General features: G+C 41.2%; 1 protein-coding gene across 1 annotated transcript in view; it reads right to left on the reverse strand.

The window, feature by feature from the left end:
• Positions 1–18,175, reverse strand: part of LOC144119847 (putative sodium-dependent multivitamin transporter) — a 44,390-nt gene that overhangs the window by 13,280 nt on the left and 12,935 nt on the right. Inside the window, exons 3-7 of the mRNA XM_077652369.1 lie at positions 14,424–14,475; positions 11,597–11,664; positions 8,396–8,553; positions 5,306–5,446; positions 5,101–5,230 (exon numbers count right to left, since the gene is read on the reverse strand). Of these exons, the coding sequence (XP_077508495.1) occupies positions 5,101–5,230; positions 5,306–5,446; positions 8,396–8,553; positions 11,597–11,664; positions 14,424–14,475 (549 nt within the window). The remainder of the gene's footprint in view (positions 1–5,100; positions 5,231–5,305; positions 5,447–8,395; positions 8,554–11,596; positions 11,665–14,423; positions 14,476–18,175) is intronic.

Here is an 18,175-nt window from a genome sequence, read left to right on the forward strand (position 1 = left end):
GAAAACATAACTATTGATTAATTTTGTGCGGATTTTAATCACACTGTTCACAATAATTTAGTGTAAAGCCTTCATCGATTCGGATTCCTGGATATCTTTAGTTTTTGTTCAACCCCTCTTGCAAAACAATAATCAGTACGCATGCACTAATATGCAAAGATCTTATGACAGAAGAATTACATGTGGTGTACAAGAAGCATGAGTTTAGGATTGTTTTTTTTATTCGAGAACCATGTAAACTTTATTTCGGATTTTGACACCACCGTGTAGTTTGTGAGCCACGCTCATGATGGTGCGTTGCTTATATCAGCAAATTATATGATTTAACTAGCCATAAATTAGAATGGCCATTTTACTGCACTGAAGGCATGGGTGTAATGAAATAAAAGTAAGGTAAATGTAAATAAAAACATCATCTTTTTGCGAAGAATGCAGCAGTTCCTCCTGCAGTTCCAAATTAGTATTGAAGGTCAATAGAAAAACATAATTTCTACCATGATTCTTGGTGTGTACCTTTCTTCCGGTCTGAATGGGAAACTTGTATGAATAACACTAACTGAAACTTATGTCCAGTTAATGCGCACTGCTTCCTGGCAGCTGCAAAATAGAACACACCCGACAATTCTGGACAAGAGCATTTTTTGACAGGAAATAGTTTATGAAAAAAATTTTTTCATGTCTTGTAAGATTTTGCTATAACAATACATATATCTGCAGATGTCCTGTCAGCAGTCTTGCATATTTTCTCTATTAACGCTTTTGCTATCGTCAAAAGCTTTCCCCATTGCTCTTATATGGCATTCTTATCTGCGGGATGCGAGCGGTGGAAACATAAAAAAAATATTTTACTTTACATCGGGAGAGTGGACTAATCTCTTCAATATTTTCTTATGAGCACCTTATGGTTTCCCAATAATTAAAATTTTTGTCCAAGAATGTTGGGCAAGATATATTAAGCTTTGTTCTTCTATTAAGTCAATAAGTGTACTCTAGCACAGGAGAAAACAATCCAAATTATCATCAATAAACTTTTCGTCTTGCAATAAAAAAATATTCGTTTAATTGTAAACTCTGAAAGTCTATTATTTATTTCACTTAAAGATCGAATACTATGACCCGTGGGGACTATCGCTGTGAATTTTGTTTGATGAAAGTACTGTACCGTCGTTCGCACACCTGTCTAGAGGTCTGCAACAGCGCACCGAGAAGCGCACTTTTCTTATTTCCGCGTCTTCTAGGGCTCAAAACATCACTTTGTTGTGGATTGCGTTTAAATATTCATGTCTTTAAATGCTCCACCGGGCCCACTATTTATTGGCGATTGTCATAAATTGGTAACATCGTAAGTAGTAAGTTGGTAACATAGTAAGCATGAAGACGACTATACATGTCTTTGAAACACATTCGTGATTTCTTGCCAAAAGTTACACTTCTAGATTATTAAACCACAAATGTGAGCACCACATATAGAGATACTTGGTCTACACCGCAATTGCAAAATAACTTCTGGCTGCAGCTCATGGTGGCCTAATCTGAACATTTTTTAACATAAAAATAAAAGTAGTTTTAGTTCAAAGCAGCTGAGAACCACCTTGAAATGTAATTTCTGTCGTCCGGTCTCTTATTACTTTATTTGTTATTGTCATTATCTAGTGGTGTCACATTTCTTAAATGCCAGTTTCATTTACTTATTGATTATTGTTATAAAATATTGTTCCATTATTTATTTATTATGCTGTGTTGTACTAAAGTAGGGCATGTTAAAAATGAATGCCATCAGTATACTTTTCATAAATTATTCTATTTCCCTGCAGCTACTGCTGACATGCGATGTGATGGGTCTTAATCAAGGCACTTGTACATTTTTCAGCCCAGGCGACCATTCAGTTGCTAGATAATAAATTGTATGTGATACTTCTGAAAGGAAGGAGAACGGTTTAAGGAAGATTATTTTACTATGCGAGTTTAGTGGCGAGTGTCGATCTCCAGTTTTAAACAAGACGCTGAGATCGTCCATCAGTTCTGTATTGTAGTTACCAAGGTTCGAGCGAGCTGCCCACGGAAACCGTAACTTTTCTCGTCGAGTCTTACGACGCACAGCATTTAGGGTTTTACTTCGTTTATGGTTAACCGTTCCGCACAATTGGGTATGAAAGCGCTCCTTACTACTCTGTGGCAGCAGTGGTCTAGAGACAATGTTGCCTACTTTTTCAAGTGTGTACCGCATATGTTCTAAATGACAGCACTTTGAACCACGGCCAATGGAGGTCATCGTCCAAGTCCAGCGCGTAGCAAAGGCAATTAGGGCCCATATAAGAGTAAAAGTCGCATAAGTTGATCTTTGATTTTTTCAATGTTATTAGTATGTGATGCGCGTATTCATGTGCGTATTGCGCTCTGTACACTAAGTGTGCAGCTTAGCCTATGGGATCGCCATTACCTTTTCATACCTTTTCACCGTTATCTTTTCCCCTTTTTGTGTTCCTCCCCCAGACTGAAGTAGCTTACGGCAGACATCTCCACCTTTGCTCACAGTGAACCTCTTGCTCTTTTTCGGCGGCATTGTGGACGCATCGTGTGATAAGACGTCTGCACCTCAGCACGAAAAATGGCTTGTAGCTAGTCGCACGTAAGAGATAGCTCATCATGGGAACACGCCAGGAATATAGTCTCATTCAGAAGCTTATAGGAATTACTATGAAAATTGTACTAATGCTCGGTCAGGTATAGCACGAGCTTTTTATCCACTGAAGGTAGCAAACTACAGACATTGAAAAAAGTTTGCGGGATGCAGATTCGCGGAAAAAACTGTACACGTTGATTTGGTGGCCAGTGAGCTAACAGTATTCTAGAGCAGCACGCATTTCTCTCGCGTATCTATGCATTACATGACCTGATGTACCTATTCACGCCGCGATAAATTTTTTCAGCCAATCCGCATCCCACAAACCTTTGTCCACGACAGAACTTGATATCAAGAATTTCCGACACTTCAACGTGGAAGCAACCCTCATTTAATAAACGGAACAGTGTAACGAGCAATACCTTTTGAATACCAGATCATAACTTGCACGCGAAAACCTGCTTGTCAGTGCAGCTGTAGTCAGATATCCGCTCCTTCCTCTGACGTAGTAACTAACTTTGCACCAGAAAACATTTTTAAAAATTTCAATGTATACATGCAAATGACTGAAAGCTTCCTACCATAGCAAACATTTAAATAGCGGTGGTGATACTAGGACGAACCCTATAGCTGTTTATCACAGATATGCCAGCAGGTGCTTTGTATGCTAATAGGACGATAGAATTTTGAGTGGCATGATAGCACTGTGAAGTGCTGCATGCTTTTTCCTTTGAAGTTGTAAAATACAACAGCTGTACGCATATATTCAATGCGATCAGAATCCGACACTACAGACGGCTACGAGAAGGGAGCCGGACCTAACAGCAGTGAACTGTGATGCGCAGGGGAGCGGACACGTGGCTTCGTGTGTCCATAGCGGGGTCACACTTTTAGACCAGCTTTCAAAAGCTTTTGATTGCAGCGCCGGTAATACCAGCGTTGCGTTTGAGTGCGCCTTTGGCGAGGAGACGTATTTTTCCACCTAAATTACCGTTGGCATACTGGATGCGCCACCTAAGACAAAAACTACAGCGAGAACTGTTATTTTAAGCCCATCTTAGCCGTCATGTGACTGAAGCCAGTTGTAGTTTCTACTAGCGCTACAAGGTAGCGCTACCAACGCAGTTCAAGGTATTCTAAGTGAACCTGAAAAATAGAAAGAAGCAGAAAAAATAAAAGAAGAGAAAATGGCAGGAGAAAAAAAGATGAAGGAAAGAAAATTTAAGGACGCTGTCGTACAGAGAGAAGCGAGCATGAAGGCTCTCTGTGAATGTTTTCAACTTGCCGTCGCCTACTTTGGTCGGAATGTTTGTCATCTATTTATGCAGCAACCATGCTGCGCTACGGTAGATGCGAATGATGTTAGAAGATATCGGCAACGCCACCGCTTCGTTCGGTTGTCGAGGGGGGGGAGGGGGGAGAAATGCATCAATAAGATATGTCCTCCGTTTACTGCCATATCTCTGCTAGTATAAATTAACACATATACTTAAGTTCAGAAATAGTGTCTTTAGGCGTACATAGCACACGAAGCGATATCACTAAGCAAAGTGTCGAATGCGGCAAAAAAGCCCAAACAAGAAACATTCCCTCCAGTGGATGCTTCGAAAACTCTCTTTAACGGTCATGTACGCCTCGTCCTTCTGGCTGTACATTAGCATCAAAAGCTGTTATCTATTAAGCCCGGGTAATCCGTCTTTATAATAAACCTGAAATTACAGAAAGCAGCAAGTTCGCCAACGTTCCTAACTATGTGAATAATGTGAATAGAAAACCATATTTTCTCACTACTGTTTGTGCTACTTAGCCTTAGTAGCATTCTTTTTAATGCTTGGGCTTACGATTTTTAGAAATGCAATACCGAACGGCAATATTTTTGAAACTGTAGAAAGTGTAGCGTATTAGCAGATGTAAAGCGTATAAAGAGTTAATATCAAGAAGTAAAAATGAAAAGGGGTTGCTGAGCCAGTGTATTTTGTACTCTTTTACTACATTTTTTATAAAGCATTCCCTGTTCAGCAAACGCACCTTGAAGGCCAATGAGAGTGACTGGAGAGAATAAGTGAATACTTCGATGCAGGTTACAAGTATCGACTGCTCTTGAATGAGCATCATGGCCAGTAGCTCGATGGTTCATTTGTTCATGTGCATTCTGCAGCGTTTCAGCTGTCAATGCTCTGTAGGTTTTTTCTTGTCCACGAGGCACCTTTCAATGTTTGAGTTATTGCATTTTTTTGTGGCACTGTACGACGAAGTGACGCACGGCAGTGGTGAACTTGAGAGTAGGTAGGCATCTAACAGGTTCGCTATTTCTTTTTTTCCTGTGCCTGTTACCGTAACAAAGGCCGTTTTGGTAAAAATAAAATAGGTACAATGAGTAATGCTGTTAGGAGGCGTAAAAAATTCGCGGTGGCTCGCTCTGAACAATATAACCATTTTAAAAAAATAATCTGGAAAAGCTTATAAACAGCAGTTACTTGATCATAACTGGTGATGGCCCCGTATAGAAGAGGGTCACAGTCCCTGTACCAGTATATGAGGGCCAGGGCAGCAAGCGCAATCAGTGCGAAGACTAATGCGAGGTAGAGAGCGCCTTTGGCGGCAATCCTGGAACGAACCAAGATATGATTATATAAACTTGTTTTACAGAAGAAAATCAGGAAAAGTAAAACTTAGGCTCACCATTGGGCATCGCTCAGTGTTCTAGCTGCCATAAACCTTTGCACTGCCATGTGGTCAAATGACGCACGTAGAAGTGCGTATGGCGCGGAGGCTGCCAGGACAGTCCAAGTGTTGTCGTCACTTGACATGACGAAGTGTCCCCTGTAAACACGAAGAAAATTTAGGCTGGAAATGCTATTTTTTGCATTTTTTTTATTTTCACTAGGGCCAGTTGGATTTTTTTCAAGATTTTATCAGTATGCGGACATCAATAAAAAAAAGGTCAGTTGAAGTAACAAACTTTTGCTGGAAGATTTTTCTGGAAATATATATATATATATATATATATATATATATATATATATATATATATATATATATATATATATATATATATATATATATATATATATATATATATATATATATATACAGATATATGCGCACATCTCTACTTAAATTTCAGCTCGTTTTCTCCGTTAACTAAGAATATTTTTTTACAAAGGCAAAAAGGATTCACATGCCCACTGCATGAGCTGCACCCAGCAGGCCCTTTTATAACAGCAACAAACGATTCACTTCAGTTTTATGGTCCTAAACACATTAAAGAACTGTCGTTGTTATTCCTCCCAACCTCTTTTGAAACACCGCTTTGTGTTAAGGTTACCTTGTCATAAAAACAAGAAATTAATTAATTGCGGATCACCGTCATATGCACGAGAGCTATTCTCTTGTAACTGAGATTACAGAAAGCAGCGAATAAGTCTTTTTTAGGCATAAGAAGGCAGTTAATGAAGCCTGTCCTTTGTTCTGCTGCGGGAAGCCAGCAACGCGCATTGCGCTAACTGTCTCGACAACTTCCCTCTGCACACGCACGGGAGAATTTGATCTCTGAAATATTGTTATTTAGTTTTTAGCCTTATGGAGAGTTTTTCTGTTACTAGATCCCGACTGTTGCGAAAAAAGGGGTGATTGAGTATTGCGGCATTGGTCGTTTATACGCATTTAGTTTTTGTTGTTCCTGTTCTTCAGTGACCCGCTATCAAAATCGGTCATGCGGGAATCTAACTTGAAAATTTAACAGTCAATCTTCCTTAAAATCGTTCTGATACATCAGCATCATCCTAACTATTTGGACTGCAGAACAATGTTCGAAAAAATAAAGCCAGCGGAAGGACGCAGACTCAGAGAGGTACACAGGACTACACTGTACTATCACCTAAATTTATTTTAATGGGGTAACGTTAACCAGATTGAGCCGTGGAGAATCCGGCATCGTCATGCGTGTCGATGATGGTGAGCGAGTAATGCGAGAAAAAAACCCTATAGAGGCTACCCAGGAGGCAGGTGGCGCACCTAAGTAACGTGACCTTGCAGCGTCATCGCGACCTGCCCGCGGGATTGTGAGTAACCTGCGCCCCATGGCAGGTGGCAGTTGAACTTATTGACTGGTCGCCAGAGGTTGCCCGGGAAGAGCAACCAGGGGTCTCACAATCCCCACCTGCCGCGCCTCCTGTGGCACCACTTGCCATCGCAGGGCAGTGGCGCATCATTTAGCAGCTGCAAATCTGCATCAGGAGTGGTATGAGGACTCCGAAGAATTTATGAATGTTAAGTAGGGAACGACTAATTCTGCGTGTATTTGCAGTAACACATTACACCATCGACTCATGCGTTTAAGTTCGAGCTTAAATGTCTCCTTCAATTTTTAGTGAAGATCACACTTCAGCAATGCAACAAGGAATGTGGACTCGACAAGATGAAAAAATAGAAAACATAAGAGAGGAAAAGGTGCCCCTCGCACCACGCTTTCTATAGTTATCTATGGGTGCTCGAAAGAGCTTAAGAACATAAGTGCCTTATCGAACAAGCTCACTGACGTACCACTGACACATGTATCTTTTGTTTTGTTGAAGTGATATGACTCGAAAATTTCTCGTTCGCTCCTTGCTTTACCCCAACCAAGGGTAAAAAAAAGGGAGCCCAAGTGGAACTCCAAACTCCGTAGTAGAAATGTTAAAAATATGTAGGAATAATTCTCGTGGTTTTCATTATGTCCTTATTTAAGCACTACACATTTCTGAATCATTCGATGACGGCCCTGCTGCTAAGCAGTGGCATGCTTCTTTGTTTCTTAGTATTCCACTGAAATCATATAGCACTTGGTTAAACCTTTGCTTTTTGTGGTGGTTTTATTTCATCAGCTTCCATGCACATCTACATTCGACTGATATTATTTAGTCACTGGCGTTCTTTACATTTATATGATCTGCCAGAACTCTAACAGTGCTAAATGTTTTTGTTCATTTAGTGGGCATGTATTTGAAGAGAAAAATGTTTGCGGAATAGCCGTTGAAAACTGCATAAGTTACTCCCAACCTAAGAGCTTTGTATCATCAGCAAAACGGTAAAAACAGCTTCCGTGTCGACCATGAAAAAAGTTGAAACAATTCTCCTTTCCATAGCCTAAGTAACCAGGTGTATATAAGCTGTATTACGCTGCTGCTGTTAACTTGGCTATTCTGTATACTTGAAAACAAATGGCTCGCGATAAGGAAACATGAACCTGCTATACTATTATTTCCGAGAGATGTAGGACGGAAAAAAAACACTACATAAGTGTATTTACCGCTCAAGCGTAGTAGTTTTCTATTTGATGTGCATGCTTCACATCTCATGTGTTCGGAACACAATTTGATACAACTCTTCATCGATTATAAATGATGAAAAATTCAATGAAACAAGGCCGCTGTGAATAAAATTTCTTGATAGTAATTTGAACAATGTGTCTGGTAACGTTACAAAAATTATATTTACTTACAGAGATGGAATTATTCCTTCATATCATTGTTTCTTTGATTCCGAAAGAAGTTGTTTAATACACGCAGGCTGCAAGGAGGCAATCGCTAAATAATTCTGAAAAAGAGTAACAACTTCCAGATTTGCAGAGGCCTAAATAATTATTGTTTGTTTGCACTTCAAACTTGACATAGATGGCGCGCCGTACGCTTACTTTGTTATGCAGAGCCGAACATTACCCATGTCAAATATATTCCACTTCTGTAAGATCCCGTGAGTGATAGTAAAAACCTATCGGCTTCCACTACTTACCCCACCAGATACTGGTTGACATTGAAATCGGCCATAGGCCTAAGAGGCGGCGACACTCCACTGGAGTCATATATAACCTTCGCTATGATAGTGACAGGTGACGCGATCATCACGGCCGCCTGAATGCAGTCCGCCCAGACAACGCTGCGGAGTCCTCCCTTCGAAAAAAAGAGAACATCATCAGTAGGAGCAAAAAACTGGACCAGCAGAGCATAAAAATAGTGCTGAAGTTTCTGTTAAGCCTTAAGGTTCTTTTTGAGAGAACTGGTAGTCATCGCAGGTTAGATTCGGCGGCCTCTTGCGCCACTGTACCCCGTCTTTTCTTCCAACAATTATTGTTGTTTTATTTATGTTTGCCTCCCTCATGTATCCTCTAAGATTTCGTTTGATGTCGAATTAAAGTTCGGTTGTGAGCCGCGCTGTTTTTGTTGTCACTTTCTTGTGGAGTGTGGACGCGCTTTTTTTTTGCAAAGTTTACTCGTCACCAAGAAGGCTAACTGCAGCCTGTATCAAAAAATGTAGTAGATACAAAATGACATGACGTGTTGAGAATGCAAGGACAGACGTGTAAACAGCAAAAAAGCCCTGCATCAAGTGTCGCTGCCTTTTGTTCTTTCTTGCTGTCTGTCTTCTTTTCTGAAATGCGAATAGAACCTCTCTTTCTATTATCGCGACAAGCACTCTGTCACTACATACATGTACTCCATCATCTAGTGAGACAAGTATGTCTATATCTCTGCCTTCAATAATACGATGTGCCCACAAGGGATGTATGAAGTATTCTTGCATAACTTCGTTTGGGCATTCGTTTGGTTTTTTTATGGTTTATGCGGGTTTAACGTCCCAAAACGAGTCAGGCTATGAGAGACACCGTAGTGAAGGGCTCCGGGAACTTCAACCACCTGGGGTTGTTTAACGTGCACTGACATCGCACAATACACGGGCTTCAAGAATTTCGCCTCGATCGAAATTCGACCGCCGCGGCCGGGATCGAACCCGCGTCTTTCGGGCCAGGAGCCGAGCGCCATAACCACTCAGCTACCGTGGCGGCTCGTTTGGTTGGCGAACAAGTTTCAAGGCTTTCCCATATCGGTTTGTTAATACGACCCCATTCTCGATGGGCAAAAGTACGATAGCGAAAGAAGACATGTGCGCTACAGAACAAGACGTGTTAGTGTAAGCGGACGGGTTGAAGCCGGAATATGAAAGTATGTCTTAAAAGACACGAGTGGTGAAGTTTACAGCGTCAAGCATTCCAGTCTGAATTCGTCTCCATGTAAAAAAACTGTTGGATTTCTAATGCAAACATCTTCCTTTGTACATGAGTACTCTTCAAGAGGAGTCTCTTTCAGTGATGCCACAGCTGCAGAACAATAGCAGCTTCTAATGAAGCCCGTCGCTCTCCAGAGAGATTATACGAAATTTAAGTGATTCCGTTGAGCCGTACCATGAGTACGGGGGCAAAAGTGGACAATTTGTGAATATGTGTTCAGAACCTTCTTTGTGTCTACTAAACTTCTTTGATTACCTACCAATTCGCCCGGGCTTCTACTTCGGCATACCTTGTACGTCCGCCGCACCGTACGCTTTGGCACTTTGTCTTCCCGCACACACCCGTGCAGGAAGGCACCGTAATATGCTAACCTACAAAGCGAAGAATACTGCACTTTGGAACCCCGCATAGACTGGCGTTGGCTCCCCGAGTTCGGTGCATTTGGCTTATATTATAGGAGGGCCATCTATATGCCCCTCCGTTCCACAATTCTTCTCTTTAGTATAGCTCAATCGAGAACTGTCTTCTAAGCTGAGAGTATAAAAAATTGCGCAAAAACTCAATGTCCGGCGCCAAAAACCTTACATTGAAGTGAAAAGCGCAGAACGATGGGACATAGGCACAAGACAGGCGCTTGTCAGCTGTATATGTCCGTCCATTCTGCACCCAAGTCCGCTATTCGGGCAGCAAGCTTATGTTAGGCGAATTGCACAAGAGCGGACATTCAGGAAAGGTGCCACTGTCTTTTCCTGTCGAACCGCACCGGAAAAAAGAAGGATCTTTGGCACCAAGCGGCAGTTTATACATAGACATTAGAAGTCTAGTAAAATGAAGGATTGGCGTTTTAGAGCTTTTTTTTATTAAAAAATCCTAAGCAGCAAGCTTAAAAACACTTGCACGATGTGCCTGTCTCAGGCAAGTACTATAGGTAACAGTTGGAGCTGCTGTACTTTATATAAAAGATATTCAGGGCCGACATCATTCTGGAGCGCGATGAACTCTGCTTAAGTGCTATGGGGCCTGTCAACCCCTAAACGAAAGTTATATTTCTAATCAACGTTGTGGCGTACTCATTGAACTATTTACTAGGACCTCTGTTCCCTTCGTGTCTGGGATATTTTATTATAGTTCTTTAAATTGATGTGCGCCGTTTGCTCAGATCATGTCTCTGGCTTCGTAGTGAACCTGTTAGTTGAAAATGAGGCGCTGTGTTCCGGCTCCTATATTCGTCATCGTCGTTTTAACTCCAGTGACATACATCGAGAACTGGAAACCGACGCCATTAAATCAACAGCCGCAACCCTGCTCCGCCGTCTGTGGAGACTGAGCCCACACCTCCTCCTGCTGCTAGCATTGCCATCATTCTGACGTTTTTTTTATCATCTATTGGAAGAGCGGTTATTAGGCTCCTAAGAAAAATGATAACTAACACTTCATGAGGCGCAGCCAATGTAACCTGTTAGGGGCGAATAAATTACAGAAAGGCAAGTGATGAGCAGCACCAAAGGATTAGTGTTTACGCTACTTCCTGTCTTAACGAGCATTCTATCCAAAGAAATCTTCGATATCATATATTTCAAAAGGAACTTAGCAATCTAGGCTGCCTTCGTAACATCAATTACAAAGTTTTCATCCAAGACGTCGAGGCCGGCCGCGTCGCTTCCTATTGCCGCAGGCCATTTTTCTGTGTGAATTATCTGGACACATGATCTATACATAATCTTAGGAGTGGAGCATTGCAAGACCAGCGAGGCAAAAAAATTGGCGCCATGAACATTGAAATCCAAAATGTCTATTCCTTACTCTTTAAACAGAGTTTGCGATGCCACTGCGCAAGTCTGGTGGTATGGTTGTAAAGCGCTATGCAGATGCTTATTACATATCGTTGTACAACAGCCATGCGCACATAATAAAACAAGATTCCTCACCAAAGCAGTATACGTCGTGCCAGCCAGGCCAATGAGGATGTTTGTGTAGACTAGCGGAACTGAAAATACTGAAAATGAATCGGTATGCTGTTATAACAAGAAAGGTAAACACGTTTCCTCGCTGAAATAAAATTGCTATATGAAATGAAAGAGCCACTGTTTGCGAGATGAGTGACAAACTCTACTCCAATGAGAGCAATGATCTGGTTACATTTGCTTAATAACATTGCTTCAACAGCTCTGCAGCGAAAACTGCATAGATATAGATAATTGTGACTCGCTCCTCATGTACCAACCCCTTCTAATCACTAGTATTCAATTAAGCATCTCCAAAGAAAACTGCACTTTATTGTTGCTATGTTACCCTGAAATGGCACTTTTTTTGTTCGGGCAACATACTGTCACACCTTCGGGGGGGAGAGGGGGGTTCAGAATGAAATGTGCCCTCACCTCCGCCAACCTCACATGCACAATTAGTCGGGAAGAAGTCTGCCCAATGGAGGCGGCCTATTAGAGAGAGAGAGAGAGATAGAGAGAGAGAGAAGACTTTACCGGGACACTTAAGCTCCCCTTGAGAGAAATTACGTGATAGTGTTAATGGGCTATTGCAGATATATACAGAGTTGGTAATTCTCGACTTTACGTTTGTAGATCGCTAGGAGTCCTCGTACCACACTTGCCGCTGCCAGGTTGCCCTTCACGAGCAACCTCTCGCGACCAGTCATAATCAGTCAGTTTTTACAAAATCCGGTAGGCAGGTTGTGATGGCGCCACAAGGTCACGTGACCTGGGTGGCGCAACTAGGTTGCCTGTGCGGCCGGTCGCTCCGGTTGCTGCGGCCGCTCAGGTTGCGATGCTCCAAACGGTCACGAACGCCGACGCCGACACCGGACGACTTTTTTTCCGACATGCAGGTACTAGTGTTCTCGTGTTAAAAACGAAGAGAACTAAACTGTTTGCCAAACAGGCCGCTGCATTGCCAAACAGTTACTGCGAAGGAACAAAAGGAAAGCGAAATTCTTGAATCCCTGCAGAGATTATTATCTAGCCCAGCCAAATGCGTAAGCGATGGCTTAATGTTTGTGCAATAAGGAGCTGAATTTCCTGCTTGAGGGAGTGATTGTGCGTTTGATGGCATTTTGGGTTTGTTGCTCATAAGCTATGCTAACACGAAATCAGGCGATGTCCAGAAAAACCAATAGTTATTATGCACTTATCAAGTGTGCTTTCCTGCGACCCGTTAGTTGCGCAAATTTCATGTTCTTAAAGGATTACTGTTCAGTTGCTGTGCTATCTATGCGTCGACGCATAGTGTAGCAGCGTATACATCACCGTGAAGACGGGGCTGTCCGCTACATCGTCTTTAGCCAAGTCACTATAACGCCAACGAACTGAAGTTAATCCATGCGCCAGCTTTGTTCTGGGTTTTCAAGAATAGCTGCGTGAATAGTACTGATTAGGTATTGACTTACACATCAAATTCGAAAGATGCGACAATTAAACTTAAATATTATCAAGGTTCTGATATTAAGCAGAAGTAAACGTTTCGGAGCAGTATTTTACTTGCCCGAAATGTCTTCATACCAGCGATGACGAAGCAGCTTATTGCAAATCAGTAAATTGCAAGTATGAACCTGCATAATCTATTAAGTGAACTTCTGTTGCAATCAACATCAGAAGTAGACGTTCCTGGAACACTGTGTACTGTAAATATATAATTGCGAAATAACCAAAAAGGAAGATATGGTAATAAGAACAATAACTACAAAATGTATCTTTGTATTGTCGACCTTCACGTGCACACTATCATGCAACAACACATTGGTCGGAATGCAGATAACATTCACGTAACATTCACTTAATGAAGAACACTGCAACTGAATAGAAGCTGTATCGGTGTTATTTACAATTATACGCGTACTCGAGAAGATTTTGAAAAGTCAGCATTGCCAGAGAGAACGCATATACACCTCAAGAATGTTTTCAGGTATTAGACTTGAGTAGAAAAGTTCTGCTCGGCGGCATAAGTTGTTTCTCCTATTGCAATGTTCACGAGTATGCCAAGCGACAACCTTTCCTAGGTAAGGCAGTGACAGCTACATAGCGCGAACACGCCCCCTTTCCCTGCGAATTGTACTTATCCCGGTTGCAGTTGCAGTTTTCGCTTAAAACAGATTGTATTGCTAATACGCGTCATTTAGGCCGTACTTAAAACTTAAGTGTCAATTTTACTGTTCAAAGACACGCGGCGAAAGTAGTTTCGTCGGATACACCGCATTTTCTACGCACTCCCACCGCTGCTTTTCAAGAGTGATGACCTAACGAAAGGAGAACGAGCGTGGTCTCTGATAAAAGTCAGCGCCATGAAAATGTTTTCTTAGAACTGCATAAGTTTAACACGGGTAACGCACAACCAGTGCGCACTGCAATCGGAGGCTTAATCGGAGTTTTCTAACAACCTCAGCATCGTCATCGCCTGCAGCTTAACGCAGCCAATGACAGCCGGAAATGTTGGAACATTTTCTATTGTATTTTCATTCCTTGGTTCAGTATAGGCGTCTAAATAAAATGAGCACATCGTGCGGGATTGCCTACGTCATCGCGAAAATTTCAGCCAGGTGATGCTGGTTTGGAAAATTATTGAAATATAATGGGTATCCCCCAGGCGTGCTCCTTAGTTGGCGCGTGTATATTTACAAAGACATTTCAAGTGATATCTCTTACTCATACGTAGGACTAATAAATACTCTTTACAGGTAGGGAACTAAAACGCTTTTTGAACATAGCTACTCATATTGACACCCAGTTCATGGCTGCAGGTCCTTACCTGTTGAAACTGCAGTTGCAGCGCTGTATATTCCCACTGCGCCAAGGGTTTGCTGCAATAATTTTTGAACAATAAATGAGCAGCTGTGATGCTTTCTCTAGCCCTGTAGATACAAAAAAAATCGGTTGAATTGGGGATAAATAATGTACCTGGTAAAGGCCTGAACTAGAAACTGTAAATAATTATTAGAATATAGGAAAAATCGCAACGCTTTCATGGTGAGAATCCTCGAAGAAGCGAAACGCATAAAATGAATGAAAATATCTGGAAGTGGTTAGCTTTCACATACGCGAAACAATGTGAAAATACGTAAAAAGAACAATGTAGGAGTTTTGAGAAGAGGATGGAGCGCCAACTTCTTGAGGCATTCATATCGCAGTGGCACGTGCATAAAATGAGGAGGAGGAGAACTCCGCCACTTAGGAGTGCAAAGTTGAGTCAGGCAAAAGCAAATCATAACACGGAATATATGACGCAGTAACTAAAACTTCTACATATGGTTTACTTAAGAAGTGGAGCGCTGAATAACATGCCGAGCTTTTGGATGTTCAGCAACTAGTGCCATCTGTTGGCCAAAATTACTGAAAACAACGTAACTGAAACGGGTTATTTTAATGTACTAATTTAGCAAAAACACAACGCTACCGAGAGATTCTGCGCAAACATGCTGATTACCATAGCAGGAACTTTCTTTTCGGTGCAAAATCAGGCCTATCAAGCGTTTCCTGCGTCCAAACCGACTTTTTTCCGATGGCCGTTGATAATCAATAGCATGTACCCAACATTCGGAGCTCTTGCGGTAATTTTCAGGCATGACGTGGCACGGGGTAGCAGCCCTTCAGTTTTGAGCATTTGTGCAAGTTTCCTGGTCTTGATGGAGGTAACGTTTATATAAGAGGGGTACAGGTGAAATTAAATGTACAGATAAAACAACAGCGTTTCACGTTTCGAACCTATTGATGGGTCCTTGTAAAACGAACACGTGAGACAACAGTTCACTAGTACAGGCATCGTTTGGTGCTCATATGTAGAAAGCAAGGACATATTGTGAGAAATTCTTTGTTTCTGAAGGCAAAGAATCTCCAGTCTCATTACAAGGAGGCAACATAACAAATCATGGCATGGTTTGCTTTTGAAAATGTTGAACTGTGAATTTGTAGAAAATTAAAGAAGAAAGAAATAGTAGCTGGAATAATTGCAGACAGCAACAACGAAGGTATAGCTAAGGTGGTTGCCATTCACTAAGATCTTGAGGAAAAGAAAAATGTGAGGAAATTTATCGCAGAGGTTGTAACACAGAGTGACACTTACATCCAAATTATTTGACGTGTTATTAACCATGGTTCCAGATTTTGTTTTAAGTTTTAGTTATAAGTCTGGAATAAGTGACCATTTTCTGTTGCACTTTAGATTGAATATACCAGCGCATATTTCACGTAAAAAGAATAAACCAATCTGTTAATATTCCAGTTCTAATTACTGAGCGTTTAATGAGGCTCTGGGATTTTTTCTGAGCCACTTTATTCACAGATTTCAAGAGCTATCTGTTACCGAGATTGGGTGGTGTTTAAGAACAAGCTTGAAGAGCTAATTTTTCTGTACATTCTTTGTACAAAAGCTATAATTAACCGAAACTCACCGTGGAACACCCAGACGCTAAAATGCCCCGCGAAAAAAAAAGAGTGGCTGTTTTTATTTATAAAGAAGTCTAAAAAGCAGGAACTTCGCTCAAAGTTAAAAGTAACTGCCAGAGTTTATAAAAAACCTACTGGAAAATGCGAAACAAATAATCTTCAATGCCACGCTGGCATCGCTTTTATTAAGAAATTGCGAAAAATTATTCAGCATGTACATGAACAACACCTGTCAGGTATATAAATGGTTCATGTTGTGTCCAAGCCAATCCCTATTAAAAATGCTGTAACATTCTGGATCCAAGCTTTGCGGAAGCATTTTCGTGGGAATTTAGTTTCCTGTTGTTCCTGTTTACAAAAATGCTTCTAAATTGACCATACATCCCATTAGATTTCACAATGATGTAGTATTGACTAGAATTGACTTATTAAAATTGCCTGTTTGTGGCCCCAATAATAACAGCGCCAAAGTCACAACATATACTAAAACGTTTTAATTCTGCGATGATGCCATCTAAGATATTTGAACAGTCACCTCGTCTTGAGGCATTTCCTGACGATTAGAAGATAGCCAGCATATTTCCACTTCATAGGTCGAGAGACAAGCATGTGGCAAAGAAATAACGACGATTATCTTTAACTTGCATATCTTGAGAACTCCTTGAACGCACATTTCTTTCTTACCGAGCAACCTTTTCGGAATTTGCGCAATTTTTCTCACATAAGCAAAAGTTTTGCAAACAAATACATGTGAAACACAGCTCATGGCATTATTTATTTCACCGTGTGTTGAAACTGATTGCATATATTTAGGTCTTTGTGAATATTTACCATCAACATCAAAGCCCTGTCAACATCCTGAAAACACCGTTCAGACTTTTTGCCGATGATTGCGTTATATATAGTTCAGTAAAAACTACCAACAATGTCAGTGTGCTTCAAGCGGGCGTTCAAAGTGTTATCGATGTGTGCTTTGCGAAAATTATGACAACCAACACGACTAAATGTATAGTGATGCGCCTATCTCATCATGGAATTTCAGTTCTTTTTCATATGGCCTTAACGGGGCTCGTTAAGCTCAGTAAAATCATATAAGAACCTTGGCGCTTCTTTGGCATCAAGACATCAATGAGCGCATTATTTCTTTCACCGAAAACACAAACTCGATGCATTGCTATATTAAGCGTATCTTTTTTATAAGGCAGCGAACATCTACGAAACTACTTCTTTAAAAATCAGTCGTCTCTTCTAAACAGGAATATGATGCGTCAGTATGGGATCCTGCGAAAATTTTAAGAACCAATGCTCTACAATCAATTCGAAATTGAGCCCCTTTTATTCACTGTGACCATTTCCCTTTATCGAGCATAAAAGTCATGAAAGACTTATTATTAGCTATTGTGACGCTACGCAGAAAAATCTCCTGCTTGTGTATTTTCTGCAAAACTAATTACAGTAATGTAAGCCTAAAACATGCGCTGATCACGCCGATGGCGTTTCGATTGTATTTGGAAAGTTGGAATGCATCATTTTTTAATTGCATCGTATCAATATTCATTTATACCTACAGCAATATCGAAGTGGAGCAGCCTGCCTGAAAGTGTGCTGCCTGCCGATAACAGAGAGTTATAGAACTAAGCGATCCTCGACCGGCTGCCGTGAACTGCGTGCGCGCACCGACGGTACGCAGGCGCTGATTAGTCCCGACGCACCGGGCGCGCGCGCAGCTGACCGGCGCCCGGCGCCATCTGGCACTTGAAGATGATCGGAGCATGCGCAGTGGCGCCCCGCGGAACCTGATGACGGCAGCGGGTCGTGGATTGTGCTTGCAATATGTCTTAACAACAACGTAATCTTAATTCATAAGAAAGGAGACACGAAGGACTTGAAAAATTACAGACCGATCAGCTACTGTCCGATGCCTACAAGATATTTACTAATGTAATCTTTATTAGAGTCAGGGCAACCTTAGACTATAATCAATCAATTGATCAGGCAGGTTTTCGTAAAGGATATTCCATAATAGAACATATACAAATTATCAATCAGATGATAGAGAAATGCGAAGAATATAACCAACCTCTATATATATATAGCCTTCATTTATAATGAGAGAAC

The sequence above is a fragment of the Amblyomma americanum genome, chromosome 2 (assembly GCF_052857255.1).
Source record: "Amblyomma americanum isolate KBUSLIRL-KWMA chromosome 2, ASM5285725v1, whole genome shotgun sequence".
Classification (NCBI taxonomy): Eukaryota; Metazoa; Arthropoda; class Arachnida; order Ixodida; family Ixodidae; genus Amblyomma; species Amblyomma americanum.